The sequence below is a fragment of the Schistocerca gregaria genome, chromosome 2 (assembly GCF_023897955.1).
Source record: "Schistocerca gregaria isolate iqSchGreg1 chromosome 2, iqSchGreg1.2, whole genome shotgun sequence".
In the NCBI taxonomy this organism is placed as follows: Eukaryota; Metazoa; Arthropoda; class Insecta; order Orthoptera; family Acrididae; genus Schistocerca; species Schistocerca gregaria.
Genome location: NC_064921.1, coordinates 477370141 through 477393464, shown reverse-complemented (window position 1 = coordinate 477393464; position 23324 = coordinate 477370141). Strand labels below are relative to the sequence as shown.

Here is a 23324-nt window from a genome sequence, read left to right as displayed (position 1 = left end):
GTGAACGACGTTCCAATTCTCGAGAAGATATTTTAAGTCATTTAATAAGCTCTCAAAGCATCTTTCCTCAACATTAATGGTAGTATTTAGTACTTCGAGCTTATACTAATATTCTTCTGTAGTCAATTGGTACTAACAACTTTAGCTAAACTGATGCCATGATTAAGCAATTGAATGATATCACATAATCCAAAACACCCTGTACCACAGAACGTGTCCTGACAAATTTAATTTACTGATAGTTCCAACAGCAATGTCAATCTTACTCAAATGAGTTGTAATTGTCCCTGCAGCGACAACCCGAGCACTCCAACTGGTATCAGACATACAAGATTAAGAACTTCCAGCCTGTTTCGGAACAAATGGACTGCTACTGAACAGATTGTAATGGAGTTAAATCACTCCCAAATATTTATTTGCTCCATGAAAACACTCAGCTGTATGTACTCCACAAAAAGCCGACAACCGCACACAGAAAATTTTACAAGAGAATTTCACTGAAGAAAATGCGCCTGAGCTTCTTTATAAGACCCTCTAATATTACTTCGGTTATCACAAATTCTGCACGGTATTCGCTGATTGGAACTGAGTGTTTCACGAGTGTTGATCAAATTAAATGTGGAACAGTCACTCTAGTTTTCTGTTACAACCTACGAATTCCAAAAACCGTTCATTTATCAATTTCCTTCTTGAAATAAATATAACACAGCTTGAACATTGTTTGGTCAATATGATTTGAGTCAGGAGTTGCATCAACAATAATTGAATAATACTTCTCATTTTTTCTTGGTTCAATGGCACCGCTGACTTGACAGATAATGCACTTATAAACACTTTTTAGATCTAGTGTGTCTCTGACCTTGTTAACGGATTTGGCGAGAAATGGATCGTAGCAGTTCAAAAGCTCTAATATTCCTAGGACTTTTTCATTATTTGGATCTCCAATTTTGTAAGCTGAACCTCTGAAGGCCAAGCCTCTTTGACCAAGCAATAATGTCACATCACGTCACTTGAGAGTTCCCATATAAGTAGGCTGTTCTACGGACGAACGGAAGAACATAATTACCCACACCTCTTTTCTTCAGAGCATCAGCATGGCCAACGTATATCTTTCATGACACTTCCATTCTTCAGTTCACGATTATTCCAGATGACTATATACAAATCGAAATCTTTTATGTTGTGTTTCCTATTGAATGCAAAATATTTTCTGTATACTCGTTTTTCGCGTAAAATCACCTGGTGATGGAATCGGAAGTACCTTATCTTTGAAACCTACCAAATTATAACGGTGTTTTACAACTGTTTCCGTGTACATTTGTTGGAAAATTTTTTTGATAGGATTTCCAACAACATTTAAAGAAAGTGTATTCTTGCATCCATCACGCAGGAGTTCTAGTGTGCTATGTCTAAAGAAAATATTGTGCATTCGAGATTAAAAGTGAAATAGAATTTTATGACTCATAAAACTGAAGTGCAATGAAAGAGCTGGATTGTTTGGCCCTGGTGCTTTTGCCTCCTCTCCTCCCATCCTCCGTCTCGTCGGGCCTGCGTTACGTCATCAGAAAGTGTCACTTTAGCGGCTGCCAGAAGCAACTAAACCCTCTGAGACGACTGAAATGGATATCTTAGTGCCGATTAGCCAGACACTTGGGAGAAAGAGCTATGTTCTGACTACTATAGATCATTTTTTGCAATATATCTAAATGTTTGCAACTGCAAACAGTAGAGCAGAACATGAAGTGGTAAACAACTGGCTGTTGACGTTTGGAATCCATGAAACGATGTACGTGGATCAATGCACCAGCTTCATTTAGGGATAAATCAAACAACTGTGCTGCTTGTTATATTTATGTAAACTGAGAACTAGTCCAATACATCGACACACTACTGGAGGGAATGAATGCATTCATCAAACAGTTGGTAAGAGGCTGACCTGTTATGTCAATAGTCACAATAATAAATGGTATGTTCACTCACCATATTTTATGGTGGTGTATAATTCGAAAGTGCATGACAGCACTTGTCCCTCCTCGTAATAGGTAGTGTATGGAACGAAAATATCTTTACAGTTTGAGTTTATTGAACCGAAGCTACGAAAAAAACTGGGAAACCTTTATGTAATTAAGCTAGAACATTACAGGATTTGTGAAAGCGTCTCCAGAAGGCTAGCACTAGAGCGCTCGAATTTCAGTAAAAAATGAGGTGGCACAGTAGTAAATTACCAGAGTATGATGTTGGCCAATGGATGATTTTAACTAGTCCATATACTCCGAAGGGTAAGATAAAGAAGTTTATCATGTGCCCCTGGGGACCATAACAAGTTGTGGGATTGATGTCGCCAGTGAATGTATAATTACTATTGCTGATGCAGACAATCATTGTCCATGTGGGGTGCGTTCATTCTTTTACAGGTACTTTAGATTTCATTGCCACAAGCACCTAAACTACTACCGTGAAAAAAGATAGATGGAGAAACTCCCACAAACCACACATGAGACGCCATAGACATTAAGGTCGTGAAAATAGGCTGTAGGTTACCACGTTGTATTTTGAGAATTTCATTGTGTGTGATTACTTACGCAGAAAACGTGTGATTCATAAGAGGCGTTGATAATGGTTTTGTCTTGTTCATGTGTCTTGTTTTTTTTTTTGGATATTTTTTGTTAATATGAAAGGATTTATGTTTATTCTTTTGGTGTATTTTGTACCGGTCTGCATCAAGTGGAGTTTTTCTTGCGAATTAAGTAACACGAAGGTGTGATGTCATATCAGAAAGGTTTATGTCGTTAATGGCGTGTGTATTGCTCAAAATGGTTCAAATGGCTCCAAGCACTATGAAACTTAACATCTGAGGTCATCAGTCTCCTAGACTTAGAACTACTTAAACCTAACTAACCTAAGGACATCACACACACATCCATGCCCGAGGCAGGATTCGAACCTGCGACCGTAGCAGCAGCGCGGTTCCGGACTGAAGCGCCTAGAACCGCTCTTCCACAGCGGTCGACGACGTGTGTAGCCATCTGATCTTTTTGAAAAGGGGAGGGATAGTAATTGTAGCTTCCTTTCCCCAAGTTGTTGCGTCACCACTAAGGAAGACCACGATACATGTCATACACTCATATTCAGAAAGGACGTTCATATTCTCAGGACGTGTTCATTAATATGTTATGCAGAAATAATTAGCACTTGAACCCTGTCTCCCCGCAGGTTTAGAGACAACATCGTTATCGTGGCGCAACACCACCTGCCAGTAAAATGTTCCTGCGTCTCTCATTGTCACTACAGGCAGAAGGTAATGGCTCATTGTGACTTGAGCAGACATGCAGGATGCCTCGCAGGGGTATGCGCGAACCGCATTGTCAAATCAGTGTGTCAAAAGGACGCATTATTGACGTGAGAGACTGTGACGTATCCATCCGGGAAACTGCTGCTCATGTAGGAACAAGTGTTTCAGCAGTGCAACTGGTGTGTGGAGAATAGTTGACGAAAGGCCGTAGAACATGACTAGATGGGTCAGGTCACACCACCCAGACCAAAGAATATACACGCCTCATGCGAATGGCATTGCAGGATAGATCTGTGTCCTCTGGTGCAACAGTGTAACACGTCGTACACTATCAGGGGTGAGAGTGCTTCGCCGTTTTATTACCGCACGGGATACGTGCGCTTCGTCCACTTCTCAGCATTCCTTTGACAAACGTGCAAAAACACGGAAGACGATAGTGGTGTATGGAACGACGTCACTGTGGACAGGAATGGCATCAGACAGTGTTTTCAGACGAATCCGAGTTCTTTTTGTTTGAAAATGAGGGCCACATTTTGGTTCGCTGCACACATGGGTAGCTGCATCATAGTGACTGCATTCGCACAAGACATACAACGCCAGCTCTAGCCCTTATGGTGTCGACTGGTATTGGATACAACCACATATCATAGCGCGTCCAGGGCACTGTGACTAGTGTGACCCAGGTGAATGACATGCTGCGTCTCGTAGCCATACCCTTTCTGCACACCACCACGGACGCCATTTTTCAGCAAGACAGTGCACGCCCACATGTTGCTGCACGAACACGTGCCTTCTTTGTGTCGTACGCCAGACATGTCGCCATTCGAAAATGTGTGGGTATGGTGAAACGACGGTTGCAGTGCTGTGAGCCAATGCCGACCACCAAAGATAAACTTTGGAACAAGGTGAACACAACATGGATGGCTGTACCAGAGGACGCCACGCACGACTTATACGCTTCAATGCCATCACACATGGAACAAGTTATCAGGGTCCATGGCGGACCCTATGCCTACTACACAATAGGAAACATGTTGAACCAAGGAGACTGAAATGCCAATCATTTCTGCATCACATACAAATGCACATATCCTGTGAATATGAATATCCTATCTCTAGTCGTTCAAGTTGAGCTGTTTTTTCTGAACAGGAGTGTAGTTCTGATAATGGAGATGACATTGAGAACCTCTTCAGTGGAGAAGACGTAGGCGCACTGCAGAATCAACAACTCCTACGAGCAATTGCATGGGCAGTTACACCAACCAATGCACCACGCACTTGTTGTGTCGTAAGAGAGGAAGGTTGAACACAGGCTAAGATGGTCTTCAGAACCATAGGTACTGACGAAATCCGAGTGTTGAATTATAATCTGGGATGGGTGAAAAAGTACCAAATACATTGGTGTGCAAAACTTAAATACGAAAGTGACTTTCGTATAGTGTGTCACTGCTAAGTAGCATAGCTCGATGAAACTTGGACCATACTTAGAAAGAACTGCCACAGTACAGTGTAGTACAATACAGAAGGTAACTGAAAGTAAAACGCAATGATACGTGCTCCCTTGCTGGCCACAGTGTTGGTAAGTATTTCTTGTGGTAGGCCGTTCCTTCCTCCACCAGTGTAGTTGACAACAGCTGCATGGTCGTCTGTGCATGAGGACTTACTGCAATACGTCTCACCATCGCATCCCACATGTGCTCAATGGAATTTAAGTCGGTCGAACGGGCAGGCCAGTGCATTCGCAGAATATCCTCTCCTTCCAAGTGCTCATCCATCTGCGCTGTTCGATGTGGTCGTACATTGTCTGAATGCACCTCTGAAAGTCGCTCATGCGGAAGACGTACAGAGTCACAGTGACTTTGACCAATGTGTGTATCGTATTCAAATATTTGGAGGTCAGTACGTCTATGTAACATTATGCTTCCCCATCCCTTAATATCTGGACTACCAAAACGATCATATTGGACTATGTTACTGGGCCTGCTATCGACGGATAAATACGATATTGCAATGCTTGTGCTGTTAAAGAGCACGATGCAGAGTTCCTTTGGACATGCATGCATGTTAGCAGGCAGCGACTTTCAAATAATATATCCTCCCCCTGTACGGAATTACAATACTGGCCATTAAAATTGCTACACCAACAAGAAATGCAGATGATAAACGGGTATTCATTGGACAAATATATTATACTAGAACTGACATGTGATTACATTTTCACGCAATTTGGGTGCATAGATCCTGAGAAATCAGTACCCAGATCAACCAACGCTGGCCGTAATAACAGCCTTGATTCGCCTGGGCATTGAGTCAAACAGAGCTTGGATGGCGTGTACAGGTACAGCTGCCCATGCAGTTTCAGCACGATACCACAGTTCATCAAGAGTAGTGACTGGCGTATTGTGGCGAGCCAGTTGCTTGACCACCATTGACCAGACGTTTTCAATTGGAGAGAGATCTGGAGAATATGCTGACCAGGGCAGCAGTCGGACATTTTCTGTATCCAAAAAGGCCCCTACAGGACCTGCAACATGCGGTCGTGCATTATCCTGCTGAAATGTAGGGTTTCGCAGGGATCGAATGAAGGGTAGAGCCACGGGCCCTAACACATCTGAAATGTAACGTACACTGTTCAAAGTTCCGTCAATGCGAACAAGAGGTGACCGAGATGTGTAACCAATGGCACCCCATACCATCACACCGGGTCATACGCCAGTGTGGCGATGACGAATACACACTTCCAATGTGCGTTCACCGCGATGTCGCCAAACACGGATGCGACCATCATGATCCGAAAAAAATGACGTTTTGCCATTCGTGCGCCCAGGTTCGACGTAGAGTACGCCATCGCAGGCGCTCCTGTCTGTGATGCAGCGTCAAGGGTAACCGCAGCCATTGTCTCTGAGCTGATAGTCCATGCTTTTGCAAATGTCGTCGAACTGTTCGTGCATATGGTTGTTGTCTTGCAAACGTCCCCATCTATTGACGATCGAGACGTGGCCGAACGATCCGCTACAGCCATGCGGATAAGATGCCTGTCATTTCGACTGCTAGTGATACGAGGCCGTTGGGATCCAGCACAGCGTTCCGTATTACCCTCCTGAACCCACTGATTCCATATTCTGCTAACAGTCATTGCATCTCGACCAACACGAGCAGCAATGTAGTGATACGATAAACCGCAATCGCGATAAGCTACAATCCGACCTTTAAAGTCGGAAACGTGATGGTACGCATTTCTCCTCCTTACACGAGGCATCACAACAACATTTCACCAGGCAACGCCGGTCAACTGCTGTTTGTGTATGAGAAATCGGGTGGAAAGTTTCCTCATGTCAGCACGTTGTAGGTGTCGCCACCGGCGCCAACCTTGTGTGAATGATCTGAAAAGCTAATCATTTGCATATCACAACATCTTCTCCCTGTCGGTTAAATTTCGCGTCTGTAGCACGTCATCTTCATGGTGTAGCAATTTTAATGGCCAGAAGTGTACCTTGTGAACGAGTACCTGTTGTGATGCAGGAAACGACGACATCTGGGTGTTTGGGTCTGGAAAGCCAAAGCGGTTCAGGCAACCACATGTGTAAAATGGGAAACCCGGGTCCGAGCCCCAGTCCGGCACAGATTTTCATTGGCGTCATTTCATTATACAGTTGACACGAAATGCATTCGCAGTTGCGAATACATTTCGTGTATTTCGTGACGGCTGTAGTTGCCGCAGCGTCTGTTACCTGCATGCATGTGCGAAGGAACACTGCATTGTTCTTCTTTACAATACAAACACTGCAATATTGCATTAATTAAATGAGTGTGTGGTAATGGATAGTTTTTACCGGCCGCTGAGTGTTATGCACGTCCAACTGAAGAAAAGCTATGGTGCTGTACTTCATCAGGTTAGACAACTCGAGGTTCAGATTATTATTGTAAAAAAAACTAAGTGAGAAGCTCGACCATACAGAGGGAAGACAACTGCTACCGAATGTGCTTTCCTGGTATGGTATCAATCCAGTCACGACAAGAATGTGGATATGGCATTTAATGAAGAATGTGTCATCAGTAATGGCTCAGTAAAATCTACTCCTGTAGAGAGTCCACGTTGCGTCACTAGTACAGATTGACCTGAGATCAGACGCGAGACTGCTGCTGCGTGTAAGTGGACAAAGGTTTAAACATCCCAGCCCCTTCCAATGTACGGCTATTAGGCCGCACTTTCGCAGCTTACATAAAAAGTAACTTCTTAAAAACATGCACACTTCTCACACGCACATCAAGCACCTCGGCACTTGGAGGAGAATAAGCCCTACCACCGAATACTGTTGATACAAAAGATACGAATCGCACTCCTTGGATGCACACCGCGAACGAAACGTTTGCTGTGGCCAGTAAACCAGGCTAGGAATATGGACATAGCGCGCTTGGGACAAATTTGGTTTCTTTTCTGTCGCTGGCGTATACCCAGATACTAGACCCAGAGGTGGTAGAGAACGACAAGAGCTGTTTTACTGACGAAATGGCTTCCATTAAATTCTTGCTAAGAAGACTAACAGAGACAGTAAGCTAGGACTTAAAGAAAACAGATCCATCGTACTCCTGTAGCTAACTGACCGTGTTGTACATCGTCTGCCGACCTTCCGCCCAGCTATTACCCGAAACGAATACGTACCGAGGACGAAGGACACGAACAGCAATAACAGCAGCGGCAGCTTCATGATAGCTTCTCAAACAGCACTGCTCTCACTTATCGCCGTCGCCGCTCAATTAGACCCGCAACTACAGATCTCGAGATGAATTCTCTGATAGTAGATATAAGATAGTCATTAATCAAGAGATAGCTCGCGCTCCTTCATCAGCAGACTTTCTCCACCAATTACGAGTTGGATGTTACAGTGCTCTCGAGAAGTTACGCTGATCACTTCGCTTCAAGGTACCACACCCAATGCATAAATAAGGCCTACTTACCGTGGGCGTATAAGATCAAATGCTTTAGCTCTGCTAGTTTACACTCTTAGATGAAGATGAAGGGTGTACAGCTGTCTCTAGGCACAACGCATCCAGTAACGACGTTATTCAGCACAAATCGTTTATTCTCAAATACTTTCAAATGGTTTATTCTCAAATTCTTTTTTTATTTGCACAACAGATCGTAGCAACTGAAACTTCTGAACATCAAAAGTACTGAGTGGAGGGGCAAATAAATTTCTCATCCCCTCCACGTTGTTTGCTTGCTTCTTCCAATGTCCCGTCCCCACCAGTCCTCAGCCGGTAGAAAAAAATTGGAAGCCTTCGGGGAAACAGCATATTTGCTACAGCATCCACTCGCCAACCTTTGAGATCCTACAATACCGTAGCGAAGTAGCACCGAGAACTCCATTGTCGAAGCAGAGCGAATAGCATAGGCAAACGATGTGCGAACCAAGCTCATATTAGCGACAGATGTCTGTTTGGGAATAATTGTTTCTTTATGATACTATATACTAAGTTAATTACACGTGTCCCAATTCAAAACTTCTGTCTAACAAGGGTGGTGCATTTTTTCCCTTTTTTTCGGCCAGTCTTTGCGCCCGTCTATGCCTGAGCCTTTGGTGGCGGGCGTACCTCGCCACCCCTCGGTACGGCCCCGTTCTCCAATATCAACCAAACGCAAATGTGAAAATTATTTAATCTGCAGCATTTGGACCGTTATAAAAGGAGTGCAAGCGATTGTTGAGCATAGTTTGTTACTGTTGATCGTCCAGTTCATCCCAGGAATGGATAGTAGTCAGTGACTATACCTAGGAAGGCGTAGTGGGTTTAATCTGTGGGATAGGTTATGGTCATTGTTTCCTGGTATGCAGAAGACATTCTTCCTATGCGTTACCTACCTAAGGTAAAACAATAAATGGTGATTGCTACCCAAGTTTTCTTGTCTAAGTAGTTGAAGAAGTAGGTGAGAAGAGTCTGGATAGCGTAAGAAGAAAAAGAGATCATTTTTTAACATGATAGAACACCTAGCTTTGCTAACAGGAAAACTGAGAGATACGGAGCAGGAATTGGTGAATCAGTAATCCACTTCAATAAATTTAGCTCCATTTACACAAGGTTATTTTCACATTTCACAAACTTTGTGGTTTGGAAGCCTTCGGGGAAACAACATATTTGCTACAGCATCCACTCGCCAACAGTGGTAGGAGATATTTTGCAGATCCAGAATCGTACCTCACGAATATAATCCACTGACTGGAGAACGTGAAATGCGTGAATTGAGCTAAAAGCGAACTTCATCGAAAACTGAGGGATTTAAGTAACAAAAAACCCTACCTCACACAGCAAGTATGAGAAATTTCTTCCCTTTTCTTTTCCAGTGTTGAAGTTTCGCGATACAAGAGCGTCGTTATTTACTTAGTTGAAATGCGGCCTCCCACAGTCTCAACGACCCCAAACTAGAACTTGGTTTCCTACAATTTTTTTGTGGCAGAAAAAAATAAACACTAGTACTTAGAATTCAGCCTTGGTTTGCAACAAAAAATTCTTCAGGTTATTGAAAATTTCGAACTATATTTCCCATGAGCACACATCGTGAATCTCGTAAAACAACCGCCTTCCATCATGCCTAATTGACATTGACTGTGTATATCTTGACAGACCTTTTTGAGCCATACCCTTGACACTGTTGGCGGACTCTAAGCAAAGAGGGGCTCTTCCATAACGGAACATGTCTGTCCACGAAGTTTCTATCATCGGATTCACTGCCCATTTCTCTTACACACGACGTCTGCTGAGCACGGAATAAGTGCATCGCCCTTAGACGTTTTCAGAATACATACGAAAATAGGAAGATAAGCCAAAATGACGCCGTTCGGAATGAGAGATCACGAGAAACGCGTGACGCTCCCATTGTGGGAGGCCTGGATCTCTATACGCTTTGCTTGCATGTTTTAGAACTGTATTCGTAGTACGATTTCAAATTCTATCCTTACTACATCCGTCTCCATAAAACAGACACATTGCTGTTAACAACCACTAAATACTCTGTTAAACTTCTTGAATCCATGGAAAACACGCGTAAATACATTAATTTAACCTTTTAATACACTCTAAGACAAAAGAAGCACACACCACGAAATAATTATACGAATGGAAGTAAATAGCCAGAGGTACAGAAAAGCAAATGGCTACAATTTCAGAAAATTGAATGATTTATTCAAGGAAAAAAGTTTCACATAATAACATAATCTGTAATGCATCGGTGTACCTCTGGCGCTTTTGCAAGCATTTACTCGGCTTCGCAATGATTGACAGAGTTGTTGGATGTCCTCCTGAGGGGTATCGTGCTAAATTCTGTCCAATTGGAACGTTATATTGTCAAAATCCCTAGGTGGATGGTGGGCGTTGCCCTTAATGCTCCAAACGTTGTCTGTTGGGGAGAGATCCGACGACTCGCTGTCCGAGGCGGGTTTTGAAGGCACGAAGACAAGCAGTAGAAACTTTGCCGTGTGCGGGTTCTTGACTAAATGTAAGGCCAGAATGACTTGCCTTAAAGGGCAACATACGGCCGCTGCAGTCGAGAGGTTCTAGGCGTTTCAGTCTGCAACAGCGTGACTGCTACGGTCGCAGGTTCGAATCCTGCCTCGGGCATGGATGTCTGTGATGTCCTTAGATTAGTTACGTTTAAGTAGTTCTACATCTAGAAGACTGATGACCTCAGATGTTAAGTCCCATAGTGCTTGGAGCCATTTGAGCCATTTGAAGTGCAACAAAAAGGGGCGAGGACGGGGGGTGGGGGGGGGGGGGCGGGGGAGAGGGCGGGGTAGAATATCGTCACCTCGTCACCGCTGTGCAGTAAGCGGGCCGTGTGTCGTGGATAATAACGAAAGGCGCCCTGCTATGAAGTGAGATGGTACAGCAGACTATCACTCCCGGTTGTCGAGCCGTATGGTGGGTGACAGGTTGATATCCCACTGCTGTTTGGGGCGTCTCCAGACACATCTTGGGCCTGAAAAGTCAGTGACTGGAGTAGAACTGTCTTCAGTGATGAACCAATCTTTGCGTCGAGCCCCGATGACCAGCGAAGACGAATCTGGAGAGGCTCCAGACAGCGCTGAAAGATGGCCAGAAGTGGATCAATGCGTTATCGAGTTGCTCATTTTGTGAAGCTCTTTCTTTTGAATAAGTCATCAATTTTTTTCTGAAACTGTAATCTTTTTTTTGCCTGTACATCTATATCACAGTTATCGATTTCTGCCCCATATAGATAATTTCATCGTGACGCGCCTTTTCTTTTTTTTAATGTACACTGGTGTTCAAAATTGAAGTAAGAAACTGATATTTCCCTGTCCTGTGCTTAATTCATCATACAATCATACAAACTGTCAAAGATGTCCGTATAATAGTGTTCAGCACGGAAGACGGCAATCCGGTCAGCGGACAACCACACCTACGATGGCGTCAGGGCATCTCTCAAACGGGTAGTGTTTGCCGGATAGTGTGTGCAAAAGGCTAAAAGTTGGAGAAAACGAAGAATATGATTGCCTACCGCTATGCGTGTTGTAGTTGTTTACGTTCTGTATTCTTTGCACTGTTTCTGCTTTATTGCCACCTGTGTATACTGTTTTATGGCAACATAAACGTAACCTTGCAAAATTTTCATTTGTTGCTTTAATTTTGGACTACAGTGTATTTGCTAGCGCATGGTTGTAAGACATTATTCTTATTTTACACTTCTACCCATTAAAACTGCAAGATCATGAATGCGGGATGCAGTAAATGTCACTTGGAAATATAAATGATTAGCATTTTAGCACAGTCGTACAGAGTTGGTAGGAGGAACACCATCCACATTCTGTATATAGGGGATGATTACGCAGTGGTTTTCTCATTCAGAAACCGCATCTGAATACTCGTTGCTCGTAGTAAATGGAAATGCCGTGTGGCTAGGTCATTCCGTCGGGTAGACCGTGCGCCTGGTGCAAGTCTTTCGAGTTGACGCCACTTCGGCGACATCCGTGTCGATGAGGATGGAATGATGATGATAAGGACAACACAACGCCCAGTCCCTGAGCGAAGAAAATCTCCGACCCAGCCGGGAATCGAACCCGGGTCGTCAGATATGACGCTCCGTCTCAATGACCACTCAGCTACCAGGGACGGATGTTGCTCGTAGTAAGACCGCGTTATTCCCAGCTTAAGAACGAGAAATTTCTACTAGCACATCTCGGAATCCGACAGCGCCAAAGTCACGGCCCATACAAATTTCGGGTTATCATTCCGTGATATTGCCACTCCCAGACATCTGGATCACATGGCTATCACTGGAATATAAAATAGATGGGTTCTTGAGAATCCAGACTCAACCGCATGAAGGATCTCCACGGTGCCATAAGAACAGCGCCACAGTGGGGAGACGAATGCTTCACTCAGCCGTGTAGATCGTACACTGAAGCGCCAAAGAAACTGGTATAGGCATGCGTATTCAAATACAGTGATATGTAAAAAAAGGCAGAATACGGCGCTGCGGTCGGAAATGCCTATATAAGACAACAAGTGTCTGGCGCAGTTGTTATATCAGTTACTACTGCTACCATGGCAATAGTCCTGGGTTTTTCTCTATAAAGGAACTTTCGAAAACAGAGTTCAGCATTTCTGCTTTTACTTTACCGCTCTCAGCTTCAATTCCAATCTCATCCGTAAACGACTGGACACTAACTTTGGTGGCACACAGCTTTTACATATGGCCAGAATTTCTTTTTGTTTCATGAAAGATTATATGACAATATTCTGCTACAGTAGTCACTCAAGTTTTCATTCATTGCTCTCTTGACTGCATAAAGCATTTCATTCACCATCATTCAAGTCTTTGTTGTCGAGGCCCTCGAGTAATTGGTCTCACCTTTCCACCCGTTGGAAATCCTGCGCATCGTCGGTAACACGAGGCACTCAGTGAAATGAAGTCAGTTGAACGCGAAGGGACTGATGCAATACCTTTGCGACATACCCCGAGTCACAGTGGCGAGCACTGTGAGATAAGGAATTGGGCAGAGTTCGCAAGTGTCCCTGGGATCAAGGGATGATGAAAAGTGTACTTAATTTTCTCTATTTGAAAGTGAAATGCATTTCTCTGTAATCACTTTATGGGGTCATCACACTGCTGACCGGTTTGACGTGCCCACCACGAATTTCTCTTCTGTGCCGACCTCTGCGTCTGAGTACTGCTTGGACCTGATGTCCAGATTATTTATTGGACATATTCAAACCTCTGTCTTGCCCTACAGTTTTCACTGTCTACACCTCCCTAAAGTACCATGGAAGTTATTCCATCAGATCCTGTTCTCGTCCTTGACGTGGTTTTCCGCATGAATCTGGAGAGTAACTCCTTATTTCCCCGATTCTCTTCTCTACTCAGCTTCCCACAGCACACGCTTCAGTTCCACACAGTGCTGTGCTCCAAACGTACGTTCTCAGAAATTTCTTCCTCCAATTAAGACTTGTTTTGGCCAGGAATGCCCCCTTTACCTCTGCTACTCAGGTTTTTGATCTTCCTTGCTTTGTTCGCCATGTGTTATTGTGGTGTCAAGGTAGTGGATTTACTCTCAATCCATAGGGTGTGTTCATTAGGCTGTTCCATTCAACAGCTCCTGTAATTCTTCCTCACTGTCACCGATTAGGCCTACAGCAATGTCATCAGTGAATCCTGTCATTGATGGTCTTTCACCTTGAATTTTAATACGATACCACCCTTGCACCTTTTGTTTATTTTCGTCGTTGCTTCTTCGATGCACAAACTGAATTGCTTCTTCGATGCACAAACTGAACAGTGTGGACGGAAGACTACTGTCTTGCGTCCTTTCTAATCCGAGAAATTGGTTCTTGGTCCTCCTTATTTATTCTTTTTGCTTCTTGTACTTATTGTATATTATTCATTTTTCCCAGCAACCTAGACCCATTTTCCTGAAAATCTGAAAAGTCCTGCGGCATTTTACATTGACGAACTCTTTTTGTAGGCCAGCAAATCCAATAAACGTGTCTTTTCTTAAGTCGTCTTCTTACTCCTGGCTTTTATTCTGTATCTTTACGAAGTCGGCAGGTTACTCTCAATTTGGTAATTTTATAGGTGGAATGTGGCAGAACTCCCTTTCTGTCGCCATCCGCCATCCCCCTCCCCCCTCTTCCCTCCCTCCAGGACGAAATTTGTGTACCCCCATCTGACTGTGTCAAGTGTTACATCAGGTGAAAGTGTGGGAACGTTTTTGAAATGTTTGCGAATCGTGCAACTGAAGCGGGACGTAAGTATCAGCCCGTTATTCACTTAGTCGGATGCGGGAAACCGCCTAAAAACTACACACATGCTCATAAATGAAGGATAATGCTGATACATGGTGAAACAACGCTCTGGTGGGCGGTTTGTGGGTTTAAATCACCTCGGGGTATGATCATGCGGTGCATTTGACCTGGGGTCGTCGCACGGTGGCACCGGCAGCAGTCCACATACGCAGAGGTGTGTTGGTGTATGTCAGAGTACGGTGCAGCGAGTAAGTGTGCACACGTTTACAGACGTGCTAATGGTGACAGTGTGTTGAAAATGGCTCAAAGAACACATTTTATTACGTTATGAGGGGTAGAATACTAGGGCGACTAGAGGCTGGTCAAACACAGCACAAAGTGTGATCCCAAGATTATGGCAACGATTCCAGCAGACAGGAAACGTGTCCAGGCGCTACAGTACAGGACGTCCTCAGTGTACAACACCACAAGAAGACCAATATCTCACCGTCAGTGCCCGCAGACGGCCACGGAGTACTGCAGGTAGCCTTGCTCGGGACCTTACCGCAGCCACTGAAACAGTTGTCTCCAGGCACACAGTCCTTGGAAGGGACCTGTATGGAGATCGTAGTTTGATGGTGTGGGGTGGGATTATGATTGGTGCACGTACATCCCTGCATGTCTTTGACAGAGGAACTGTAACAGGTCAGGCGTATCGGGACGTCATTTTGCACCAGTATGTCCGCCTTTTCAGAGGTTCAGTCGGTCCCACCTTCTTCCTGATGGATGATACCGCACGGCCGCGCCGAGCTGCCATCGTGAAGGAGTACCTTGAAAAAGAAGATATCGTGCGAATGGAGTGACCTGCATGTTCTCCAGACGTAAACCCCATCTAGCACGTCTGGGATGCTCTCAGTCGACGTATCGCTGCACGTCTTCAAATCCCTACGACACTTCAAGAGCTCCGATGGCACTGGTGCAAGAATGGGAGGCTCTATCCCAGCAGCTGCTCGACCACCTGATCCAGAGTATGCCAACTCGTTGTGTGGCTTGTGTACGTGTGCATAGTGATCATATTCCATACTGATGTCGCGGTACATGCGCAGAAAACAGTGGCGTTTTGTAGCATATGTGTTTCGGGACGGTTTTCCCAACTTACCGCCAAATCCGTGGACTTACAGATTTATGTCGTGTGTGTTCCCTATGTGCCTATGCTATTGGCGCCAATTTTGTGTAGTGCCACACAATTTATGAGCATGAGTGTACATCCAGGCTGGACAGCACACCGGTCCTCGTCGTTAATCTATCGGATAGATTCAATCTCGGGACGACGCGCTCCCAGAATGCTGGAAGCACCTTGGTAACAGGCGGATTTGTATTTGTAATATCTTGGTTCCATTATCAAGCGCAGCGTCAGAGCTGCCCTCTGCTGCCTTTCCGATAGTCAGACTGATAGACATCCAAGAGATCTCCAGTTTTATTTTCCGTTCTTCTGTATATCATTTTTGTCGACAACTTGAACGTGTGAGATATTAAGCTGATTGTGCGATAGTTCTCGCACTTACTGCCCCTGCATTCTATGGGAATGTATAATGATATTTTTCCGATAGTCTGATAATATGTCCCCATACTCATAGATTCTATAAACTAACTTGAATAGTCGCTCGGTTGTCACTTTCACCAATGATTTTATGAACTCCGAAGGACTGTTGGCTATGTGTATTACCTTATTTGATCGACAGTCTTCCAAAGCCGTATTAAACTTTGACTCTAATATTTGATCCATATGTCTTCCATATCGATTTCCATTTTTTCTTCTATCACGTCATAAGGCAGTCTCCACATTTCTTTTCGTCTAGTCACTGATCTCCTCTTCGTTCAACAGTGGAATTCTTCTTACACTCTTAATGTTGACACCTTCGACTTTTTTTATACACTGCATCAGTCTTACCAACGATAATTTCTTAAACCACTTGTTCACGTTTTACCTGCAGTCATTTCGGCTTGGATTTCCCTCACTTCGTATTTTTTTCATTCCTAAGTGATTTATATTACTTTATTCCTGTCTTTTCCTGAAAATGGTTGTGCTTCCTTCTTTCATCAATTAATAGAAATACTTCGTCAGTTACCTAACGCTTCTTCGCAGTTACCTTCCTTTTATCTGTGGCTGTCTGTTCACCTTCCGCGATGGCCTTTTTTTGAGATGCTCATTCCTCTTGAACTGAACTGCCTATCGCATATATTCTGTATTCGCTGTAAGACAGTATTGATCGGCTTACTCACAGAAGAATATAGACTCATCTCCAAACCTGAATGTTCGTGAGTTTCTCTGGGAGCCATATTAGCATTAATATGTTCATCAGCATAGCTAGATCGCTGTATAAGCACTTTTAAGCATGGGAAAATATTCTCATTGTTGATGACAGAAACACCGGTATTACTGAAAAAAACACCAAGAACTCCTAAAGCAAATTAAATTTTAACAATGTCTGAAACGGTCAATATGCAATAAACTATCATTAAGTATGAAGGAAATAAATGAACTACATAAATTTCAGTTTAAAGAAACGAAATAATAGTATCAATATAAACGCAATAATTTTGAGAAACGTGCGATTTTTAATGCTCAGTAATGATTGTCAGCAGACGTTAAATGAAAACACCGAAGTATTAGCACATAGAATGGTATTAGGATATAATCCCCTTAGAATCCTGTCATCAAATTGTAACAGAAAGTTCCTCGTGGCTATATTTCATTTCGACAGATATATAATTCTCATAGAAACTTGTTCTATCAAATACACCTCAAGAGAGGTCAGTAAGGTGATTTATTATAAATGTACTGAAATTCTAAAAAAAACTGTTTATAAAGTTGTGGATTCTAACTGCACTATGTGGGTACATTAAGGAAACATTAGCAACTATTACATTAAAAGAACTGTCTGTAATAATGGATCAAAAGACACACTTATCTTCCACTGAAGAAGGAAAAATAAATGACAAAACGAAAGTGAGCATATTTGTCAGAGAATTAAAATGTATAGTAAACTGTCGAATAAAATTAAATAAGTAACTAAAGTAACATATTTGAGAAGCAAGTAGAACATATCGCTTAAATTCTGTGGAATCTAGACGACAGATAGTTAGAGATTAATAAATACAATGTATAACATAATAATAAAAAACCACGTTTATTAAATTTTCGCCGAGTAATTCATATTACTGGAAAATCGAATGCCCAAAATTTTTGTGCAAAATACTAGTTCCCTTTCAACTTTGTGAACTGACTATCGATCTAATTATGTTGAAGTGTAGACTCAGTACTTCCGACAGATAAACGGGAAAGAATGAAGGGTGTGACTGATGGGTCGTCTGTTGAAAGAATGTGCGTATAGTTTGCACAGTAGGTGCAATATGTGCAGTTACCAGTGTTGAGATATGAATGAATAGTGTAAAATTCGTTTTTATATTACAAGAAAACTTGTTGGAAACTACGTACCGGGAGATCAAAAGTCAGTATAAATTTGAGAACTGAATAAATCACGGAATAATGTAGATAGAGAGGTACAAATTGACACACGTTTGGAATGAATGGGGTTTTATTAGAACCAAATAAATACAAAAGTTTAAAAAAAGGGGCCGACAGATGGCGCTTCATCTGATCAGAATAGCAAAAATTAACATAACAAAGTAAGACAAAGCAAAGATGATGTTCTTTACAGGAAATGCTCAATATGTCCATCATCATTCCTCAACAGTAGCTGTAGTCGAGGAATAATGTTGTGAACAGCACTGTAAAGCATGTGCGGAGTTATGGTGAGGCATTGGCGTCGGATGTTGTTTTTCAGCATCATTAGAGATGTCGGTCGATCACGATACACTTGCGACTTCAGGTAACCCCAAAGCCAATAACTGCACGGACTGAGGTCTGGGGACCTGGGAGGCCAAGCATGACGAAAGTGGCGGCCTAGCGCACGTTCATCACCAAACGACGAGTGCAAGAGATCTGTCGGACATTTTGTGAACTTTTTTTTGTTCTAATAAAACCCCATGTCATTCCCAGAATGTGTGTCAATTTTTACCCCTCTTTCTACATTATTCCGTGGTTTACTAAGTTTTCAAATTTATACTGACTTTTTGATCACCCGGTATATGTAAATGATCATTGCACACTACGTATAAGTCCTCATGAGACTAGAGCTGTAAGTACTTACATGCCGGCATTTTGAAGCAGTTAATTTTTAATTATTTTTAATCACACACCTATGTGTATTAAGGCAACGAGTTAGATACACTGTACGAGGTTTCGCCAGCGACACGATAATTCTGTAAGAGACTTTTAAGGACTTGGAAGGGCACTGAATGGAATCGATACTTTTCCGAAAAGACTTTAGATGAACTACAACAAAAGTAAAAGGAGAGTATTTGAATCTAGTCCTATTACACGATAAAGAGGGAATCAGAGATAAAGAAATGAGACATTAAAAGTAGTAGATGAGTTCTGCTGTTTCGGCAGTAAAATAACTGACGATGGCCGAAATACCAAGGACATAAAATTCAAACTGACATTACCAAGAAATGTATGTCTTAAAAAGAGGAAATTGTAAACACCAAATATAAATTTAAATGTCAGGGAGTTTTTCTAAAGGTATTTCTTTGGAGAAATCCCTTCTAAGGAAGTGAAACATGGTCGATAAATAGTCCAGACAAGAAGGAAATAGAAGAGTAGTAAAGTTTATGTGGGTAGATCGAATAACTAAGGCGGAGGTACTGAACCGAACTGGGGAGACAAGAAATTTTAACAACTTGATTAAAAGGAGGACACATCATGAGACATCAAGGGATCGTCAGTTGAGTAGTAGACCGAAGGAAGGTTGAGTAAGAACTGCAGAGGAAGTCCAAGACTTGAACTGATAAGCTGGTTGAAACGGATGTAGGTTACCGTAGCTGTACAGAGATGAAGAGGCTTGCATAGAATAAAAGCTTGGGGAGATGCATAAAACCAGTCTTCGGACTGAAGATTACAACAAGTTCAACAGACGAATAAACATCTAACTAGTTAAATAACTGACATATTCGTAAGAATCTGTGTCTCCATATTATCCATACTGTTCATTGGAGTAGCATTCACCAGAAGTAAGTGTCCAATGTGCTGATGTTCTGTAAGAAAAGTAGTCGTCCACTGACTTATAACATCCACCGGCGCTGATAAATCCCAATGTCTCAGGTTTTGGAGCAAATAGGCTGGTGACCCATCAAGCATAAGCCATACCATAGTCTAAATGTACAATGGAACACCGTCCAGCAACTCTGGTTGCACACTGCATTGAGCTTAAAAATATTAGATGGACTTTCCCAGCCGGTCTTTGACGCCAAGTGTGTTATCGTATTAAATGGTTCCTGGGAATAGCTGTCAACGTGTCAGTCGAAAACGGATCCAGACGGGATGTGTGAACAGTAGTCGTTGTTTCAGCATCCTAACAAACATGATTGTTTATAATAACGCCATCAGTGCCGAATCCTATCTAGATCTTCAAGTTACGAATCTTCTAATAAAGTACAGTATATGCAGACCCTCAGGGAATAGTCGTTCGGCAAAAAATTTTGTACTAATTACATCCAAAAAAAAATGATCCTGAAACATCGCAATCGCCGTACAACTACTTATTATCCAAAACACATTCTTGTTAAACTTATAATGCCCTCAGTTCGTTGTGGCTAGTGTTCCTCTTAACGCTATTAGTGCTGACGGGGAGCATTTGATAGACCTGGACTGAAGAACTGCGAAGAGAAACTAACTTTTTCTCCGAGAAATCGTGTACAGCCTACTGAAAAGAAAATTAGTTCTCATAGACACGGGAATCTCTCCCTTTTTTTGCCATTACTAGCAGTCAAATAGCATCTCTTTAGCGTAATAATGTTATGAACAGAATACATGAACTTTGTATGCAGACCATATAAGTTGCGTCCTCTCTGATGATTTACTACGTGAGTCATTTTGGCCAAAACTTACACCATCAGTAATAGTTAAACTGAATATACCGATGTCGGTTCTGTAAATGAAAGTTCCTTCTAGGTCTTACAGCCATGCAGACATTTGGTGACAATATTTTTGTCATGCATGTAAACAATATGCCACAGATTTTCAGAGGACCGTTATTTTGATAACAAAAGAATACTGAGCCGCCTGATAGCTCAGCATTGTTCCGAAGTTAGTATTATTATTTATCGATCACTACACACATATTTACGGGAATCTTTAGACCGAGCAATTAAAAAGTCTGACGTAGCAACCAGATTAATCATAAGGCATGCGCTGATTAGTTATTAACTGAGAAGCTATTAGCGATTTAAACAGAAATATTGTATAGTAATTCAAATGACACTCTGACTTCTTTTATGGTACGTCTAGCAGATATATGAAGAATACCTGTATAAAAAGAAAACGAAACTATGTTTGCATTTTAATAACATTTATTATTCTAATAGCAGTCGATAAAGGAAGATAAAGTTCTGGAAGATTTTTTCTATTTTTTATGAGGTTCTGTTTCATAATGACATCGCACATAAATATTATTATGCCATTTTGTTCTTACAGCAGCTACACTCCAGTGTTTTCAACTCTGCTCGCTTTTTCTCTTTAGTTCTTCAGCAATTTCCGCGGATCTCTGTTTAGCTCTTTCCTGTTGCTGCAACGCATTCTGCTGTACTCTCTCCAGTAACTGTGAAATCATAAAAATTTGACCATAAGAATGAGTAGTGTTCAAGTGGTCTCTAAAACAACAACAGGAATTCCATTACATTCTGCTATTCACATTTTATAATGACTTTAAAATTACATGCCTAAAGGTAAATAATTAAAAGAAAATAAGGATTATATACAAAACAGAACTTCATTCTTTTTTCAGCGTTTATTCAAATGCCTAATCTGCCAGCTTCATGAACAGGCATAAAAACAAAATACTAATCGACACACTTATTTTCAATGCGGCAGCAATGCGCAGTCATTTTCAGGCTGTGTGGATAGTGACATAGTAAAGGAGAAGCCCAAGTCCCTGCGTTTTCGCTTCTTCGAATTAATATCGAAACTAACTACCAAGGCCTGAGCCCAGTAACTTAGCTTCCTACACTGTACTTCCACTTGTTTATGTAATCAACATTACGATGATAATAATACCCATGTGCACTGTTCTCATAAGAAGTATCTAGACACCTGTTAGTGGTGTGGTGTGTCTACCCTTCACCTTTATGACGGTGGGAACTCTGCTGGGGACAGTTCTAATGGTGTCTGGATGTCTGTGGAGGAATGATAACCCATTCTTCCTCAAAAGCCGAAATCAGAGAAGGTAGTGGACTCTGGGATCTGGAGCGAGATCAGAGTTTTAACTCATACCAAAGATGTTCAGTTGGGTTCTAGTCGGGTATCTGGGCAGACCAGACAGCTACAGGACTGTTGTTGTCCAAAGGCCATTCCCTAACACAGGCTGCTTTACGACAGGGTCCATCACCATACTGATCCAAACAATGGTCGCCTCTGAACTTTACTGTACTCAGGACACAATGACTTAATGTGTTAATTTCCTTCCGCAATAAGGTAGCCACACCCCAACCACAAAAAACACCTACATAGAGTAACACTCTATGCTTTATTGTTGGCACTACACATGATGGCAGGTACCGATCTACAAGGGTTCGCAAATCCCAAACCCTTCTCTTGGATTGCCATTGCATATAGCGCGACTCATCATTCAAAACTACTCTTTTCCAGTCATTCACTTGTTACACAATGTAAATGTATTACGAACAAATGTAAAATTTTCTCAAAGTCCTGTCCAGCCTGCGCCAAGCCAAGACAAACCAGGCCAACGCCCTATCTCGCTATCAACTCTTCAAACGGGCAGAACACCAGAACTGCAGAAAGCAGAATAAACCCATGTCGCATGAGCAGGAGACGTGAATCGTAAACTCAGCAGCATGACCTCAGCGAGGAGAAGACATCACGTCATTCTAATAGCACTGCTTCATTTCGTAAGAGAGAATGAAAATTTCACGAGAACACCTATCAGCCTCCGGACATGGCGGAAAGGTAACTAGCTGAAGCCCTGAAAGCCGTCCTTGTGAAATGAGAGGTGATGAAGACCTCCGATCAGCCCATAAAAGTAGGCCATATTCGCTAATCGCTGACGAGACATAACGTAATTGCCTCAGACAAGCAGTAATAAATGCTCCAGTTTTACGTTGCAGCACACAAGCTACAAGGCCGAACCTGTGATTATTTGCTACCGTTTGCGATGTTGATTCCCGCCATCGATACTGCCACTTACTTGGCCTACCATATTCATTTGCTGGGCTATGCTTTAGCCTATAACCACACCGTGCAGAGATGTTGAGAGATTACCCACTCACACTCCTTCAGTGTCTACGAGTCTGCTCTAATAAAAACTGAGTTTCTGTCCTGGGCAGCAAGGCCTGTCGCACTAACTATGCCGAGCGCCAATGCAGTTTTCCAACTGCGCGATACTATGGTTACATGAGCCGTAAGCCACAAATCGACTTCCACCAGAGTTTGCTGAAATAGTGTCAGCATATCCCAAGGCCAAGCGCCCAGTCTGAGCGCTGATCAGAGAACAATACGCGATTGTAAACTTTAATGTAATAAATTTCTGTTGCTGTAATGTTGTATCATTAGCGCCCAGTGCACCGACTGACCTGCTCCACCATACTCCATGCTCTGTCATTCCAGCAGCACTAGGGGGTCTCAACCCAGGCCCCTACACATTGCCCAGTGGCATCGGTC

General features: G+C 42.6%; 1 protein-coding gene across 5 annotated transcripts in view; it reads right to left on the bottom strand.

Annotated features, from left to right (window-relative positions):
• LOC126326927 (trypsin-1-like) overlaps nucleotides 1-23324 on the bottom strand; it is a 195427-nt gene that overhangs the window by 60323 nt on the left and 111780 nt on the right. For 3 of the 5 annotated variants that reach the window (XM_049995810.1, XM_049995813.1, XM_049995814.1), the window contains exon 1: nucleotides 7956-8021. The exons of the other annotated variants lie outside the window; for them this stretch is intronic. In XM_049995810.1, the coding sequence (XP_049851767.1) occupies nucleotides 7956-8001 (46 nt within the window). In that variant the 5' untranslated portion in view covers nucleotides 8002-8021. Of the gene's footprint in view, nucleotides 1-7955; nucleotides 8022-23324 lie in introns of those variants that run through there. 5 annotated transcript variants of the gene reach the window in all.